Source organism: Juglans regia, chromosome 2 (genome assembly GCF_001411555.2).
Source record: "Juglans regia cultivar Chandler chromosome 2, Walnut 2.0, whole genome shotgun sequence".
NCBI lineage: Eukaryota > Viridiplantae > Streptophyta > Magnoliopsida > Fagales > Juglandaceae > Juglans > Juglans regia.
In genome coordinates this window covers 1,900,603-1,917,025 of record NC_049902.1, presented here as the reverse complement: position 1 = coordinate 1,917,025, position 16,423 = coordinate 1,900,603, and the positions used below count along the sequence as shown (strand labels likewise).

Sequence of the window (16,423 nt, the reverse complement as noted above, 5' to 3'; positions counted from 1 at the left end):
GGAAAAACCATGGGATCAAGTCCAGTTAGACCTTCCACTATCAACAATGATGCGTACACAAATATTCTCTCTAGATAACACTAGAGGCATACAATTAACAAGAATCTCAAGAAAAACACTTTCTTGGCAGCCAAACAATGTGATAGAAGAGATTTCATCAAAGAAGATGCGGTACTGTTCACGGCTACAAACACAAGAAATACTGCTCTAAATCCGATTTCCACCATTCGGATTGTAGAGCCTTGAGTTGTGAACGTGTCTACAAAATTTCAGTTTGGTTGGACTATAGAAGAAGCCGATCGAAACGTTTGATGGAAACTGTATGGCCTGCTCTCTTTTTTACTGCCTCTTTGTCTTCTTCTTCTTCTCTCACACGTTTTTCACACTCTCTTTTTTTACCAATAGTAGCAGCACTTAGGTTTTAGTAAACCTAATTAAACTGGGATTAAATGTCCTCCATATAGGAGGGAACCCACACAAGATCCTCACCATATATTCCCGACAATGACAATCTATTCATACGGAGCCACTAAAACATGATAAAAATTGGAATCGAATTAAGCACCAAAGTCTTTTAATTTTCCAAAGTCAACCCAGGCATTGTTTTAGTGAAGTATGTTTATCATGAACAAGAACAAATTGTGCTGAAGAAAATAGCGGCTTAATAATTTGCAGTTGTGTTGAACATATGAGAGCCCATTTGTGAATTTATCAATTTTCTTTTATTTTTCATATATTTTTTTTTAAAAAACCTTAGGATTTTTTTAGAATGTAAAGTCAGTTGGATTTTTATTTTTTTTATTTAATAAACTTCACAAATAGAAACAATTTTTTATATTTAATAAAAATCCGATCCAAAGTTGTCAATTATAATTATACTGATTAACTAGCCTTTTCTTATGCAATTAGGTGTTGTGTTACGTGCAAAAAACCCAAAAGCACATCGTGTCTTTATATAATTCTAAAGGGTAGTGCTAGGCTCCCAACCAGCAATAATTGTGGGGCTTTCGGTTATCACAAATTTATCTTTTTATTTTATTTTATTTTATATTTTAAATATTTTTAAAAAATATATTAATATATTAAAAATCACTTTCTTATTTATTAAATAAAAAAATAAAATTAATATATATATATTATATAAACAATCGGACAAACTCAGTCCGCGTATTAACATTTATCAATTCTAAAAGCTATGTTGCAATCAAGGATTCAAGAGCGCTATCATCTATATCAAATCATTTACAAGCAGTTGTTGACTAGGGTTGGTTCGTTTTCGAAGATGAGATGAGATGAGATGAGATTAAAGTTAAAAAATTAAATAAAATATTGTTAGAGTATATTTCTTAATATTATTTTTGTTTTGAGATTTAAAAAAATTGAATTGTTTATTTTATTTTATATTAAAAGTTAAAAAAAATTGTAATGATGAGATGAGATGAGATATTTTCTCAAAACAAACAAGGCATAAGTTTTGCTAGCTCTTCATTAATGACGCTCTGTTGTCGGCCACATGATTCTCCTATATCTATTATATATATATTTTTTTATTTTTTCAGAATGTAAAGTCCGTTGTTTATGTTCTCGATTGAAGTGTCACAGGCGTGGCTATCTTTATTTAATGGGATTTGGCGAAATTTAAGTGAATATCAATTCTCTATGAATATATTGTTGTTGGTTTGATAGAGATCCATATAAAGTCCAACAATGGATTGCATTAAATTAACTGGTATACCAACTGCGGAAGAAAAGTTCAAAATAAATAAATAAAAATTGGAGAGAACCGAAAAGCCAAAGCTTCAAAGCATTTCTGTCAAACATATAATGGGATGATAACCAGAAAAACAAAGAGAAAAAGCTAGCGGACTCAGATATATTCACAGTATACGTTTATGGCAACTCAAATGGCTTTTCGTCAATGGCTAATTAAGGAGAACTTCGTACCTTTCTTGCTCTTAGCTTCAATTTTCCTTCTAGTGCTGCGGACGTTCTTCTTCTACAAGAAGTCGAGAAAAAGAAAAGTGAATCTCCCACCAAGCCCTCCAAAGCTGCCCATCATTGGAAACCTTCACCAGCTTGGGAAAATGCCTCATCTCTCTCTCAAGTGTTTGGCAGAGAAGTTCGGACCAATAATTTATTTACAGCTTGGCCAGATCCCAGCAGTGGCCATTTCATCTGCTAGACTAGCAAAGGAAGCCATGAAAACCCATGATCTTGCAGTAGCAAGCCGCCCACAATTCTTTTCAGCAAAACACCTCGTTTATGGTTGCACAGATATTGCCTTCTCCCCCTATGGTGCATATTGGAGACATGTTCGAAAAATATGCATTTTTGAACTTTTGAGTGCTAAAAGAGTTCAATCATATAGCTTTGTCAGAGAAGAAGAAGTAGCTCGTTTGGTGCATCGAGTTGAAGAATCCTATCCTTCCACCACCAATCTAACCAAGATGCTTGGACTCTACGCAAATGATGTCCTCTCTCGGGTTGCTTTCGGAAGGGATTTCTCAGGCGGAGGAGAATACGATCGCCATGGGTTCCAAGAGATACTCCACGAGATTCAAATATTGCTTGGAGGATTTAATCTTGGAGATTTCTTCCCTTCCATGGAATTTATTGACAGTTTAACAGGCACGAAATCGAGACTTCAAAAGACTTTTCGACGGTTTGATCGACTTTTTGACCAGTTGCTGGATGAACATGTCAATCAGAAGAGAGAGACAAAGGAGCACAAGGACCTTGTGGATGTGTTGCTCCATATACAGGAGAGTGGATCTGATGAAATACCTCTTACCAAGGATAATATAAAGGCTATCATCTTGGTCAGTGAAGACTTCTACTTTTACTTTGGTCTATGCGTACAAGTCCCAACTCATTGAACTTAATCCTTTTTTTGCTGAACTTCTGGCTTAAAGATTATAGGAATTATAATATCATTACCGTTACTGCAGGACATGTTTGCTGCAGGAACTGATACAACGTGGATCGCCCTTGACTGGGGAATGACAGAGCTCATCATTAACCCTAAAGTCATGGAAAGAGCACAAGCTGAAGTACGAAACGTAGTAGGAGATAGAAGAGTTGTTTTAGAGAGTGATTTGGCACAGTTGCAGTATTTGAAAGCTGTCATCAAAGAGATCTTTCGACTGCATCCTCCAAACCCATTATTGCTCCCAAGAGAATCCATGGAAGATGTGAGCATTGATGGGTACGATATTCCGGCAAAAACACGTTTTTTTGTGAATGCTTGGGCAATAGGGAGAGATCCAGAATCTTGGGAAAACCCAGATTTGTTTGAACCAGAAAGATTTATGGGTAGCACAATCGACTTCAAGGGGCAGCATTTCGAGCTGATTCCTTTTGGAGCTGGTAGAAGAATGTGCCCAGCTATCACATTTGGAACAGCCAGTGTTGAGCTTGTTCTAGCTCAACTTCTCCACAGCTTTGATTGGGAGCTTCCTCCTAATACTAAACCTAAAGATTTAGATATGGCAGAGGTTTTCGGAATCACAATGCATAGGATAGCTGATCTAATTGTCATCGCCCAACCACGCTTTCCCGTTTGACTGTACAAATAATAATTCAAATAATCATGAGTTTTCATGATTTGATGGTTCAGAGCAAGTAGAGATCATCAGGTAATCTGGAGATGCTGCGGTGTTTTATGATCTACAATCTGAAGCTGCATTCTGAGGTTCCTTTGTGTAAAGCTTTGTATAGTTTCATATCTTTTTGTATTTGGTTTGGGAAAATGTTTACGTAGGTGGATGGGAATTTGTGTAAATCCTTGCTTTAAAAATATATATTTTTTTTTTATAGAGTTGTGAAAAAGTTATGAATTCATGATTCTCATGTATGTATCACTTTTCAAAGTACATGTACATTAAGAGCTAAAATTTGAAATTATTTTATTATCACATTAATATAAGGTTGATCTTCAAAGATTAATTCTTGAGTACTCTAGCACTCATTACATAGTAAATTCTTAGAGAAATAATTCAGGATCCAAAAAATGTCCCGAATAGATTTTTTTTTAACCGAATGATTAAGAAAATATTTTTTAATGATATTTTGAATTTTTTATTTTTTTAAAAATATTTATGATGATTTAAAAAATACATAAAAAAAAATTAAAAACAAATGAAAAAAAATACACTATTCTGGATATTTTTTGGGTTCCGAATTCGGGACCGTAGCAGTACTCACATTCTTAAGATATATATTATTTGGAATCAAGTGATCATTGGCTAAGAGATGATAAAATCTGAAAAATAAATATTTATTAATTACGACGTTAATTATTTTAAAAATTCTACCTTAGAAGTATGTAAACAATCTAATGCAACTAAACAATTAAAAAATACAAATAGAAATTAATTAATTGGAGCGACATTAATTATTATGTCAATTACCTAAATAAACAATTACTTAAAATGTATCACCTCAATAAATATAACTACTGGCATTGATATTATTATATATTGAACAAAAATGCTAGTGGAAATAACTAGTTGAAGTGTGTATGGCTAAGAAAAAAATCGAGATTCCGAGGATAGCTTCATTATTGTACTAAACTATGCTCCGTCACTATCCTCAACAAGGATAACCGGTAAGAGTGTTAGCATTGAATTATGTAAATGCAAATAAAATAGATAATTTGGTTAATAGAAGATGAAAATAAACTGCATTGAATTATCCAAATGCAAACAAGATGACTTTCAGCTACAATAAACTATCTCTTGCGGTCATATTTGAACATCCACTGTAGTTCATCCAAAACTATTAAAAACTATTTCTTTCGTCTGAACACACTCTCTTCCCTCGATTTTTCATCTATATTCTACCAACTATTTTTCTTCCCTCGGTTTCTTCCTCCCGCTAGAAAATTCTCTCAATTTCATCCTTGTGCCTTTTCTCTTCTCCTAGGGTTTCATTTTTGTGCCTTTTCTCTTTCATTCCAGTGGGTGAAAGAGAAGTTAGGAGATTGAGCTTGAAATAAAAAATGAGGTATTGAGAGAGACGTGGAATTTCTTTCCAGTGAAAAGCTTCCGAACCAAGATCGGAGATTCAAAAGCAGGGATGAAGCTTTTGGATATCATTATCGCCAAGGTTACTCTCTCTCTCTCTCTCTCTCTCTCTCTCTCTCTCTCTCTCTCTCTCTCTCTCAGCTTAGATTTTCTTTTTCAAACTTTCTGTTCATTTTTTTTTTTTTTTTGATAAGCAAACTTTTTGTTCATATTTATCACAAGTTCGATTTGTGTAGTTCTTTTTTTCTTAGATGTTTATTCTTTAGCTTTGTTTTTGAGTAGTCTAATTTCCTTGGAATCTTTTTATCATTTCCTTAGTTTTTGTTTTTCAATTTTCTCATTTTCCTTGGAAACCAAACCATGGTAAGTATGTGTGTTTTCTTTTCACTGGGGAAATGAAGCTACCACAGCATTTGCAGATCTCAAAAAGGCTGTGACAAACCCACCTGTCTTGGCCTTACCAGATTTTTCCAAGCCCTTTGTGTTGGAATGTGATGCTTCTGGTCGAGGCATTGGTGCTGTCTTAAGTCAGAATGGAAGGCCTTTAGCATTCTTGAGTCAAGCATTGAAGGGAAAAGCATTGGATTTATCTACCTATGAAAAAGAATTTCTGGCAATAGTCGTAGCTGTGAAGAAATGGAGGCCATATCTGTTGGGTTCTGAGTTTGTCATATAAACAGATCAACAAAGCTTAAAGTTCCTCTTGGAACAGAAGATAGGAACTCCATCCCAACAAAAATGGATTACCAAGTTGCTTGGCTATGATTTCACAATTGAATATAAGCATGGTAAGGATAATGTGGCAGCAGATAGTCTTTCGAGAAGAGAAGAAGTAGAGGAAGAACCTGCTGACATGATGGCCATCACAGTTCTTGATCCCCTTTGGTTAGAACAGTTGAGACATTCTTACTTGGAGGATGCAGAAATTTCAGCAATTTGTCAAAAACTCCAAGAAGGCAAGCTTTTTGACAAGAAGTTTGAAGTCAGAAATGGGTTGTTATTTAAGAAAGGTAAGATCTTCTTGTCATCTTCATCCCCTATGAAGGATCAAGTCTTACAGTTTATCCATAGCAGTGCCTTTGGGGGCCATTCGGGTTACCATAAAGCACTCCATCGAGCCAGGGCAGATTTTATATGGAGTGGCATGAGGAGAGACATTAAGCAATTCATCAAGGAATGCCAAGTTTGCCAAAGGTGTAAAACAGAAAATTTACAACCTGCTGGGTTATTGCAGCCCTTGCCACTTCCCAGCAGATCTTGGAGTGACATCTCCATGGATTTTATTGATTCCTTGCCAGGTTCACAAGGGTTTTCTGTTATATTGGTGGTCGTAGATAGGCTCACCAAGTATGCACATTTTTTACCTTTATCTCACCCATATACAGCTGCATCAGTAGCTGCTGTTTTTACATCCCAGGTATTCAAGTTACATGGCTTGCCATCAACCATTGTAACTGATAGGGATGTTGTTTTCACCAGTAATTTTTGGAGAGAGTTGTTTAAATTGCAAGGGACTAAATTGCACTTCACATCTGCTTACCATCCACAATCAGATGGGCAAACTGAAGTGGTTAACAAATGTGTGCAACAATATCTGAGATGCTTTGTTAGTGAAAGACCCAAACAGTGGGTGCATTGGCTCCCTTGGGCTGAGTGGTGGTATAACACCTCAGTCCACTCTTCCACAAAAATGACACCATTTGAGGCATTATATGGAATACCTCCTCCAACCTTAATTCAGTATGTTGAGGGGACTACTCAAAATGAAGCCGTGGACAGAGAGTTAAAGTCGAGAGATGAGATACTAATGCTGTTAAGAAAGAACTTGATGGCTGCACAGGCTACTATGAAGCAACAATATGATAAACATCACATTCAGAGGAAGTTTAAGGTGGGTGATTTAGTCTATTTGAAAATGCATAAGTATAAACAACAGACTGTTAGTCAAGCCAGCAGATCAAAGTTAGCTGCCAGGTATTGTGGTCCATTCAGAATTGTGGAATGCATTGGAGAGGTAGCTTATAGACTTGAATTACCACCAAGCTCATCAGTCCATCCCGTGTTCCATGTATCAAGACTCAAACAATACATTGGCCCCGATTCACAGATCTCTCCTGTATTACCCTTGGTGGATTCTCATGGGAATTTTAAGGTGGAACCTGAAGCTATTCTGGACAGGCGCATGACTGCTGTGAATAATAAACCCTTTATCGAGTTATTAGTGAAATGGCGTGGTATGGATGAAGTAAATTCCACTTGGGAACCTGTTGAGCAGCTACGGTTTCATTATCCTGACCTTGTGGGCAAGGTCTTTTGAAGAGGAAGGCAGTTGTTATGTCCAGTTCATCGACAGGAAGCAAGCTCGAGCTGAAGAGAAGCGAGGTGTTCATTGTTCAAGCAGCAGTGAATTAGTTAGTTAGTTAGTTAGTCACGTGACATGCATGTGTTCTTTTATAACATTAATGTACCTTTGTATCCCTACTTACTCATTGCACATTACTATAATACCCCCTTGTAGCCGTTGTTAATCATCATAAGGCTTCTATAAATACTGAAGCCTTCCTTCATTGTAAACACATTGAATAATAAAGTGAATTGAAGTGGAGGTTTCTGATCCCTCGAAGATCAGTAATTCAAGTTGTTTGATCTTAGTTTTAGTCTGTTGTTACACATTCTCACCAAGGTTACTCTCTCTCTCTCTCTCTCTCTCTCTCTAAGCTTACATTTTCTTTTTCAAACTTTCTGTTCATTTTTTTTTTTTTTTTGGATAAGCAAACTTTCTTTTCATATTTATCACAAGTTCGATTTGTGTAGTTCTTTTTTTCTTAGATGTTTATTCTTTTGCTTTGTTTTTTAGTAGTCCGATTTCCTTGGAATCTTTTTATCATTTCCTTAGTTTTTCTTTTTCAATTTTCTCATTTTCCTTGGAAACCAAACCGTGGTAAGTATGTGTGTTTTCTTTTCTTTTTTTGTTGACCCAAATGATAGTTGGAAGTTTCATGCTGCATAATCTTTTATTTCCCGTTTATAAAAGATTCAACAAATTGGCACATATGTTACACAATAAAATGAAAACTCTGTTTCCTGTCAGTGATAAACATATGGCATGATGTTCGTACTATTTCCCCTTGCCTTCATGACATCTGGATGGTATCTCTTAAATGACGAGAGAAATAAACATCTATCATATACATAATTTGGGAAACTTAATATGCATCCAGATTGTAACACAATTTGGTTGGGAAATCTAATTATGGATGTAGCTTAAACTGCTTGCCCCTTGCCTTCAAAGAATTGCTATAAGATATTAGGCCCTTCAGTTTTTTAGTCGAAATAATTTTTGTTTTGGATTGTATAATATAATTTGTAGTCAAATAATAATAGATCTCAAATGCTTTAGGCCCTTCAGCTTTCGTTTCATGATTGATGCAGTCTTAATGCTTCTTCAGTTAGAGTGGAAATATATTTTTCAGTTTTGATCATCAAATGTATTTTGGTAGTCAAATATATATGATCATGATCTGTTGTCAAATATATTTCGGCAGTCAAATAGATACATAGTTGTCAATAAAAGAGGAGAACAAATAAGATATATTACATGTCCTTGTACTTAGGATTAGCATGCTTGAGAAGATATATTACGTGTCCTTGTACTTAGGAATATCATTTATGTTATCTTGAATTACATGCTTGATAATAGCTAGTTGTTTTGGAAGGAAGAGAATTGCAACCAAAATATATAACTTGATAATGGCTAGCAATAGCAATGAGATTGATAATGGAAAGAGCAGACCCGAGAGCTTGAACTAAACTGATTTATGAACAACTGCAGATTTTCTTCTTGATTTTTCTGTTTTACTATTTGTGTGCTTCAATTACAACTGTTGTGGTGGCTGAGATACCCTTTTGAGTGGTCTAAAACAAGGTTAATCAGTGACTAAGGTGGTGAGAGTTGAAAAGAATGAAGGTTAAATATTTTCCTTACTGCTACAACAAGATTTTCTGCACTAGTTTGGGAGTCACGTGCATATTGATCTATTGTTGTTTGTATATTTCTGTTTTCTTCAATAACGCAGTGGTTCAAGGTTAAGAATGGTTGTTCATGGTGGCTTGAGCTGAACTATGTAAAAATTGAAAATTGTTTGTGGAAAAATAATAGTAAATGTTTTTGAGTTTATATTGTATGCAAGAAAACAGAGCTTATACTGGTGACCTCGTTGCATTACTACTTTGGTTGTTTCAAAGCTGATCTTTGTTGTAATATATGGACATTGATTAGATGTGCTGAGGTTTAGAATGAAAAGTGGTGCACTTCCATGAAAATTGAAAAAAAAATTAAAAAAAAAGTAAAAAATTGGTGCACTTTCAAAGCTGATCTTTGTTCTAAGTCTTATATTATATAATATTAATATTGACATATAGGTCTTAATCTATGAAAAAAAATTAATAGAACAAAAAAAAATTGAAAAAAAAAATATTATTAAATTTATAATATTTTATCATTATTTTGACTAATATATAGATAATCAAATGTGGGAATAAATTTAAAGTGGAATAGTCAAATGCAAAATCATGTCATATTATGCAAATTTTGCATTTGCATTTGAATAATCCAATACTAATGCTCTAAGCATTCACAAAGAAAACAAAAATACCACAAAATAAGCATCACTAGGGCTACAAACGAACCGAGTCGATCGAGTCGAATTCGAACAAGCATACTCGAGCTCGATTAACATGTTTGCTCGTTCGAACTCGGCTCGAACTCTAAAATTCGAATATTATTGCTCGAACTCAATTTGTTAGTTATTAATGTTGTTCGAATTCGACTCGAGCCCGACTAAAAATAAACAAACGACTCGAAATCGAGTAGATCGAGCTCGAATTCGATTTTTTATTTTGAGATTTTTTAATCTTATCTTTTGATTAATAAAAAAATTAAATTTTACAAAAAAACACAAACCATTTAACTATTCAACCATAAGAATTTTGATTCTTATGGTATAACTTTTTTATAAAAATAACTTATAGTTATAAATTAAAAGAATAGTACACGAGATAAATGTAATAAACTAAACTATTTAATACATATAGATAATATAATAAATTAATAGTTGTAGTTGTATGCTATATTGTTATACAAATTATTCTATATATATTTTTGGAACATAACATATATATTAAATATATAAGGTAAACTATAAATAAATTAATAATATATAATTAAGTATATAAAATATAACTAATATGTAATATATATATATATATAACACATACATATATAATAAAATATATTAAGGCCGCTATTTCAATTTTCTTAATAAACCTGCAGACTTTATATGAAATTTTAAGTATGAGTTTAATAATGGGAGTCGGTAGTATTAAAGATATAAAATAAATATTAAAATTTACATTATATTTCTATTAATTTAAGTTTTGAATTATCTCCACGGATCTTTGACTGATCGTTTATGCTAATTTTGATTGGTAGGTAGTGATGAGTTTTGACCACATATTTTGATCGGTCTCGTGCTGTAGCGCACGGCTCTGTACCATATGAGCTGTGTGGTGATCAGCAGTCATTAATGTTTGGGAAAAACTTTTTTGCTTACTTGATTTGTTCACTTAGTTTGATGCTGGTTATTTTTTATTTTTTTATTATTATTTTTTTTTTTTAGTGATTAAAAAAATAATTTTAAGTGTATTAGTATATTTTTTTATTTTTTTAAAAAATAAAAATGTATTAAAAAAATATAAAAATAAAGCAAAAAAATAAAAATAAATAAATAAGACTGGGCGGCAGAGTAGCCTTGTCCTTAATGTTTTGCCTTACTTGTATTCGTGGTTGGTAGGATATCGTGATCCGTCGATGAAGGGCCAACGACGTGGCCATCTTTTATTATTGGCTTGAGTCAGATCATATATATGCTTAATTAACACTTGGGTCCGAATTATGGATTTATATTTAATTGATACAAATTATATGCATGGTAGGGTATTGGAAGGTAGGCCTACAACCCGAGCAACTCGTGCTCTATTTGGGCCGACCCGACCCGAACTGCTTCACATGATACACAAACCGACCCGACCCGACATGAGTCGGGCCAACCCGTTTCTTCTCAAATTCTACAGCAATCATTTGTAACTGTCAAACTGATCCTCTTCAACTCCAACCCACTCGAAAGCAAAACTTCCATAGCCAATATCTAAGTCCAAAAAGGCAACAAAACTCCAATCTGTTACCTCCACCATGACTATATGAAAAGCCCATTAACATGATCAAGAGATTGCATGTGCTCCACTCGGAGATCAAAACAATAATTTATATTAATTTTACTTGGGGCGTGTTTTACTCTTATATGCGTCTTCGAATCTAAGGTTGACTCCAAGCTGTCCAGCAAGTGACGGTCCAGGTGAAGAGGATCAAACACTGCAAGCACAAACGAGGCATCCATGGTGTTGAAGAACCGCAAGTGTTTCTCGTTGGTCCACGAACGAGTTTGATGGGTCAGAAAGTGCGAGTCTATGGCATAGGAAAACCACCTCCAAAACGACCGAGAAACACACATACCCCTTGATTTACACAGCTGCATTCACCAATTCGTACCTCGATTTTATGTCCTCAAGCTCCAAAAGTAATCGGCGGAAGGTAATTTGTACGCGGCTTCATACCCCTTGATTTCTTGATTTTACACTCAATTCTCGTTGTCTTGATTGCTTGCGGTGTCGGCACTTTGCTCCAGATTGGTGGGGGTTGGTTTTAGGGCTGTGGAGAAAAGAAGAAGAATCGTGTGAAAGAAAAGAAATAGTCGGATCATTTAGACATTTAACAGGTTCAACCCGCAAACTAGTTCAATCCGTATTTTTCGGACGGTCGGGTCAGATCTATCGGACGGAACGGGTTCTACACTTTTCTGCACAACCCTATTGGAAGGAATATTTAGGGTCTTGGGGAAAATAAATACATGCGTTGGAGGGTTCAAGTTTGATACCTCAGGAGTCGAATCAGCTATGCAAGCCTAGAGATTGGATTTTAACCACGTGGTGAATAACATAAAGATTAGATAACAACTCTAATAAGTTAGGAAAGCTATCCTACCGATTTATTCGAGAGTTATCCAAGATAAACTCTAGAGTTTGTCGTTATCAATATCTTCATACTCCTATAAATTATACCTGAAGGTAACACGTTGATTCATTCATATACATATATTGAGGACATTTCTCTCTAACTTAGGTATCGGAGTACACCTAAGCACCCAATGCAGCCATCTCATTTGTTACAGATTATCCATACAGTTGGTGGTGTGTAACACGTCCTTAACTAGTACATATAGACAAATCTGTGGCAGATCAATAAAAAGTTAAACTAAATCTACAATGGAGTATGGCCATCTAGAGCCACTGGTATCTGTGGAAACTCATGATCATATGTGTAACGCCCCAATAGAAGACCCAAACCACATGACCTATACTCCAAAATGACTAGTTAATGATACAATTAGAGCCCCATTGGAACCTTATAAAGAGCAAGAACTTTTCCTTCCCAAGTAATGTGAGATCTCATACACCACCTACCCTTATCCATATCATATGAGGTATCACAATCTACCCCCCTTAAATTCCCGACGTCCTCGTCAGGCCTGTGCATTGTAGGTGGCATGGCTCAAGTCCCACATTTCTGGTTGGGATAGGCTCTGATACCATTTGTAACGCCCCAATGGAAGACTCAAACCACATGGCTTATACTCCAAAAGGACTAGTCAATGATACAATTGGAGCCCCATTGGAACCTTATAAAGAGAAAGAACTTTTCATTCCCAAGCAATGTGGGATCCCATACACCACCTACCCTTATCCATATCATATGAGGTATCACAATCATTTGTAACGCCCCAATGGAAGACTCAAACCACATGGCTTATACTCCAAAAGGACTAGTCAATGATATAATTGGAGCCCCATTGGAACCTTATAAAGAGCAAGAACTTCTCCTTCCCAAGTAATGTGGGATCCCATACATTACCTACCCTTATCCATATCATATGAGGTATCACAATCAACCCCCCTTAAATTCCCGACGTCCTCGTCGGGCCTGTCCATAATAGGTGGCACGGCTCAAGTCTCACATTTCTGGTTGGGATAGGCTCTGATACCATTTGTAATGCCCCAATGGAAGGCCCAAACCATATGGCCTATACTCTAAAAGGAATAGTCAATGATACAATTAGAGCCCCATTGGAACCTTATAAAGAGCAAGAACTTCTCCTTCCCAAGTAATGTGGGATCCCATACACCACCTATCATTATCCATATCATATGGGGTATCACAATATGGCTTTTATTCAATGGCTAAAGGAAAGCTTCCAACCCTTGTTGCTCTTTGCATCCATTTCCCTAGTACTGGTCATTGATAAATTAAGAAGGAAATGCAATCTCCCACCAAGTCCTCCAAAGCTTCCCATCATTGGCAACCTTCACCAGCTTGGAAAAATGCCTCATCTCTCTCCGAAACATGGTGGAGAAGTTTGGTCCATTAATGTACTTACAACTTGGTGAGGTCTCAACAGTACTGGTGATTTCATCATCTAGAGTAGCCAAGGAAGCATTGAAAACCCATGATCTTGCAGTATCAAGCCGTCCCCAATCCTTTTCAGCAAAACAGCTCATCTATGATTGCACTGATATTGCCTCCTCCCCAATGGTGCTGCTTATTGGAGGCATGTTCGGAAAATTATATGCATACTTGAACTATTAAGTGCCAAAAGAGTTCAATCATATAGCTTCGTTAGAGAAGAAGAAGTAGCTCGCGCGGGTTGCATTCGGAAGGGATAGATGCTGGAAGAGTATCAGGTATTGCTTCGAGGATTTAGCCTTGTAGATTTCTTTCCTTCCTTTGAATTCATACACAGCTTAACAGGCACGAAATCAAGAGTACTCCAGAAGACTTTTAGACGCTTTGATCAAATTTTTGACCAGCTAGTAAGTGAACATCTGGATCCAATGAGAACAACAAATGTGCACAAGGATCTTGTGGATGTGTTACTCACATACAGGAGAATGGATCTGACGAAATGCCTTTTGCTAGGTATAAGATAAAGGCTACCATCTTGGTGAGTGAAAGACTTTCACTTTTTCACTAACCTTGTCCCTACCATTAATTTAATTTGATAAGATTTAATTTGTAGATTCAAATGTTAAATTTTTCTTACAAATTAAATCATACCAAGTTAACAGTGCGAAATGTGTCTTCCACACCGACTTGCGAGTAGAATATTTCTTTTACAAGTCCCAACTTGTTATATATGATCAGTCTGTAGCTTAACTTTTATCATGCGGATTATGTTTTATGAATTATGTTATTGCAGGACATGCTTGTTGCAGGAACTGATTCAACATACATCACCCTTGACTGGGGAATGACAGAGCTAATAAGGAACCCCAAAGTCATGGAAAGAGCACAAGCAGAAGTACAAAACATCGTAGGAGATAGAAGAGTTGTTTAATTTAGAGAGTGATTTGGCACAGTTGCAGTACTTGAAAGCTGTCATCGAAGAGATCTTTCGACTGCATCCTCCAGGTCCATTATTAGCCCCAAGAGAATCCATGGAAGATGTAAGCATTGATGGGTACTATATTCCTGCAAAAACACGCTTTTTTGTCAATGCCTGGGCCATAGGGAGAGATTCAGAATCATGGGAAAATCCAGATATGTTTGAACGATAAGGTTTATCCTTTATATGCAGCACCATCGATTTCCAAGGGGCAGCATTCTGAACTGATACCTTTCGGCGCTGGTTGAAGAATATGCCCAGCAATCACATTTGGAACGGCAAGTATAGAGCTGGCTCTAGCTCAACTTCTCCACAGCTTTGATTGGCAGCTACCTCCCGCTACTGCATTAAAAGATTTAACAGGGCAGAGGTTTTCGGCATCACAATGCACAGGCCTGATAGCTGATCTAATTGTCATCGCCAAACCACGCTTTCCGGTTGGACAGTACGAACCATAATGCTTCACGCTATGCTTCATCACAAGTTGTATGAAAACAGAGGAGGAATCAAAGGACGGCACTAACGCTGTAACATCATTTAATAACAAGCAACTTTTTGTATCGAAATAAGAAAGTTACAACCCTAGCCTATATATATATATATATATATATATATATATATTCAACCGAACTAAGTTTCAAAATAGATATGTCGGCCTCTATGTGTAAGCTTGGGTGTGTATCTAACTGTCAGATTTGACCCGACAATGATCGATCATGAAAGTATAAAGTGTTGATATTCTAAGGCTATTTAATCATTCCAAAGTTGGAATAATTTTTATTTCTTAATTCTATTAAGAAATATAAAGTACCCTTTTTTTAAAGAAAAAAAAAATGATCATGACGGTTGAGATTAAAAATACGTTATAACTTGGCCGAGTAATATACATACATACATACATATATATATATATATATATGTGTGTGTTTTAAATACATGATAAGATTAGACATGATTCACTAATGTTTTATGAAGCATTAACAGAGAATTACGCCAAGACAAATTCACGAATGGAGCAATTTTATTAATAAAAATAACATACAAAAATAGTTTGATTTAAGATGTTTTATGAGATTTTAAAAAATGAGAAAAAAATTGAATAAAAATATTATAAAGTAAAATATTGTTAGAAACTATTTCTAAAGCTGTGTAATATGGAAGTTTGATCGGAAAAGTCTGCTCAGATCGGGTGATCAATATGGAAGTTGTAGAAAGCACAATGCAAGGATATGGAGAATAAGCAAACGAGCGACTTTCAAAGAAGTGGAGGTAAACGTATTCGTGATTACTTTTGCGACTCAAGTAGATAAACATCGGATTCTTGAAGGAAAACCGTGGCTGTTCGAAAACGCCCTGTTTTTATTGATTCATTATGATGGGGTCCTTCAACCAGGTAAGTTTCCTGTGGACCACGAATTCTTTTGGTTGCAAATCCATAGTTTGCCTTTAGGATGTATGACGGAAGAGTGTGGAAAACAGATCGGCAGCTCAGTTGGGAAGGTTTTAGAGGTGAATGTCGGTGAAGACGGCATAGGATGGGGAAAGGCTCTTCGAGTAAGGGTGAAAGTTCCACTAACCAAAGCCATAGCGAGGGGCCGTTTCCACAATGTTCAGGGCCAAAAGGTGTGGGTCACTTTCAAGTACGAAAAGCTGCCAAAAATATGCTTTAGCTGTGGGTGGATTTTACATGGTGAGACGGGTTGTTCCACGACCTCCCAGTGATCTTGAAAGAAACTCGCACCAAACCCATCTGGCCCTGGGGACTTGAGGGGTGCCATTTGCTTGAGTGCTACTGCCACTTCCACGCTGGAAAAACACTTCTCAAGCTCTCCTCTCATCTCGGGT

The 16,423-nt window shown here is 35.9% G+C and overlaps 1 protein-coding gene and 1 pseudogene across 1 annotated transcript; both read left to right on the top strand.

Moving 5' to 3' along the window:
* Positions 1 to 1,842: 1,842 nt before the first annotated feature.
* LOC108982166 (cytochrome P450 71A1-like) lies at positions 1,843 to 3,766 on the top strand. Its single transcript, XM_035687795.1, has 2 exons — positions 1,843 to 2,819; positions 2,949 to 3,766. Exons 1-2 carry the CDS (start codon positions 1,893 to 1,895, stop codon positions 3,561 to 3,563), a joined length of 1,542 nt encoding a protein of 513 aa, XP_035543688.1. The 5' UTR covers positions 1,843 to 1,892; the 3' UTR covers positions 3,564 to 3,766.
* Positions 3,767 to 13,358: 9,592 nt separating this feature from the next.
* Positions 13,359 to 16,300, top strand: LOC109000790 (annotated as a pseudogene).
* The last annotated feature ends 123 nt before the right edge of the window (positions 16,301 to 16,423 follow it).

What these genes read in the sequence shown, in the direction of transcription:
- LOC108982166 (XM_035687795.1), top strand. Translation starts at nt 1,893, where the DNA reads ATGGCAACTCAAATGGCTTTTCGTCAATGGCTAATTAAGGAGAACTTC. An exon ending in ATATAAAGGCTATCATCTTG is followed by an intron (nt 2,820 to 2,948) that starts GTCAGTGAAGAC and finishes CCGTTACTGCAG; the next exon opens with GACATGTTTGCTGCAGGAAC.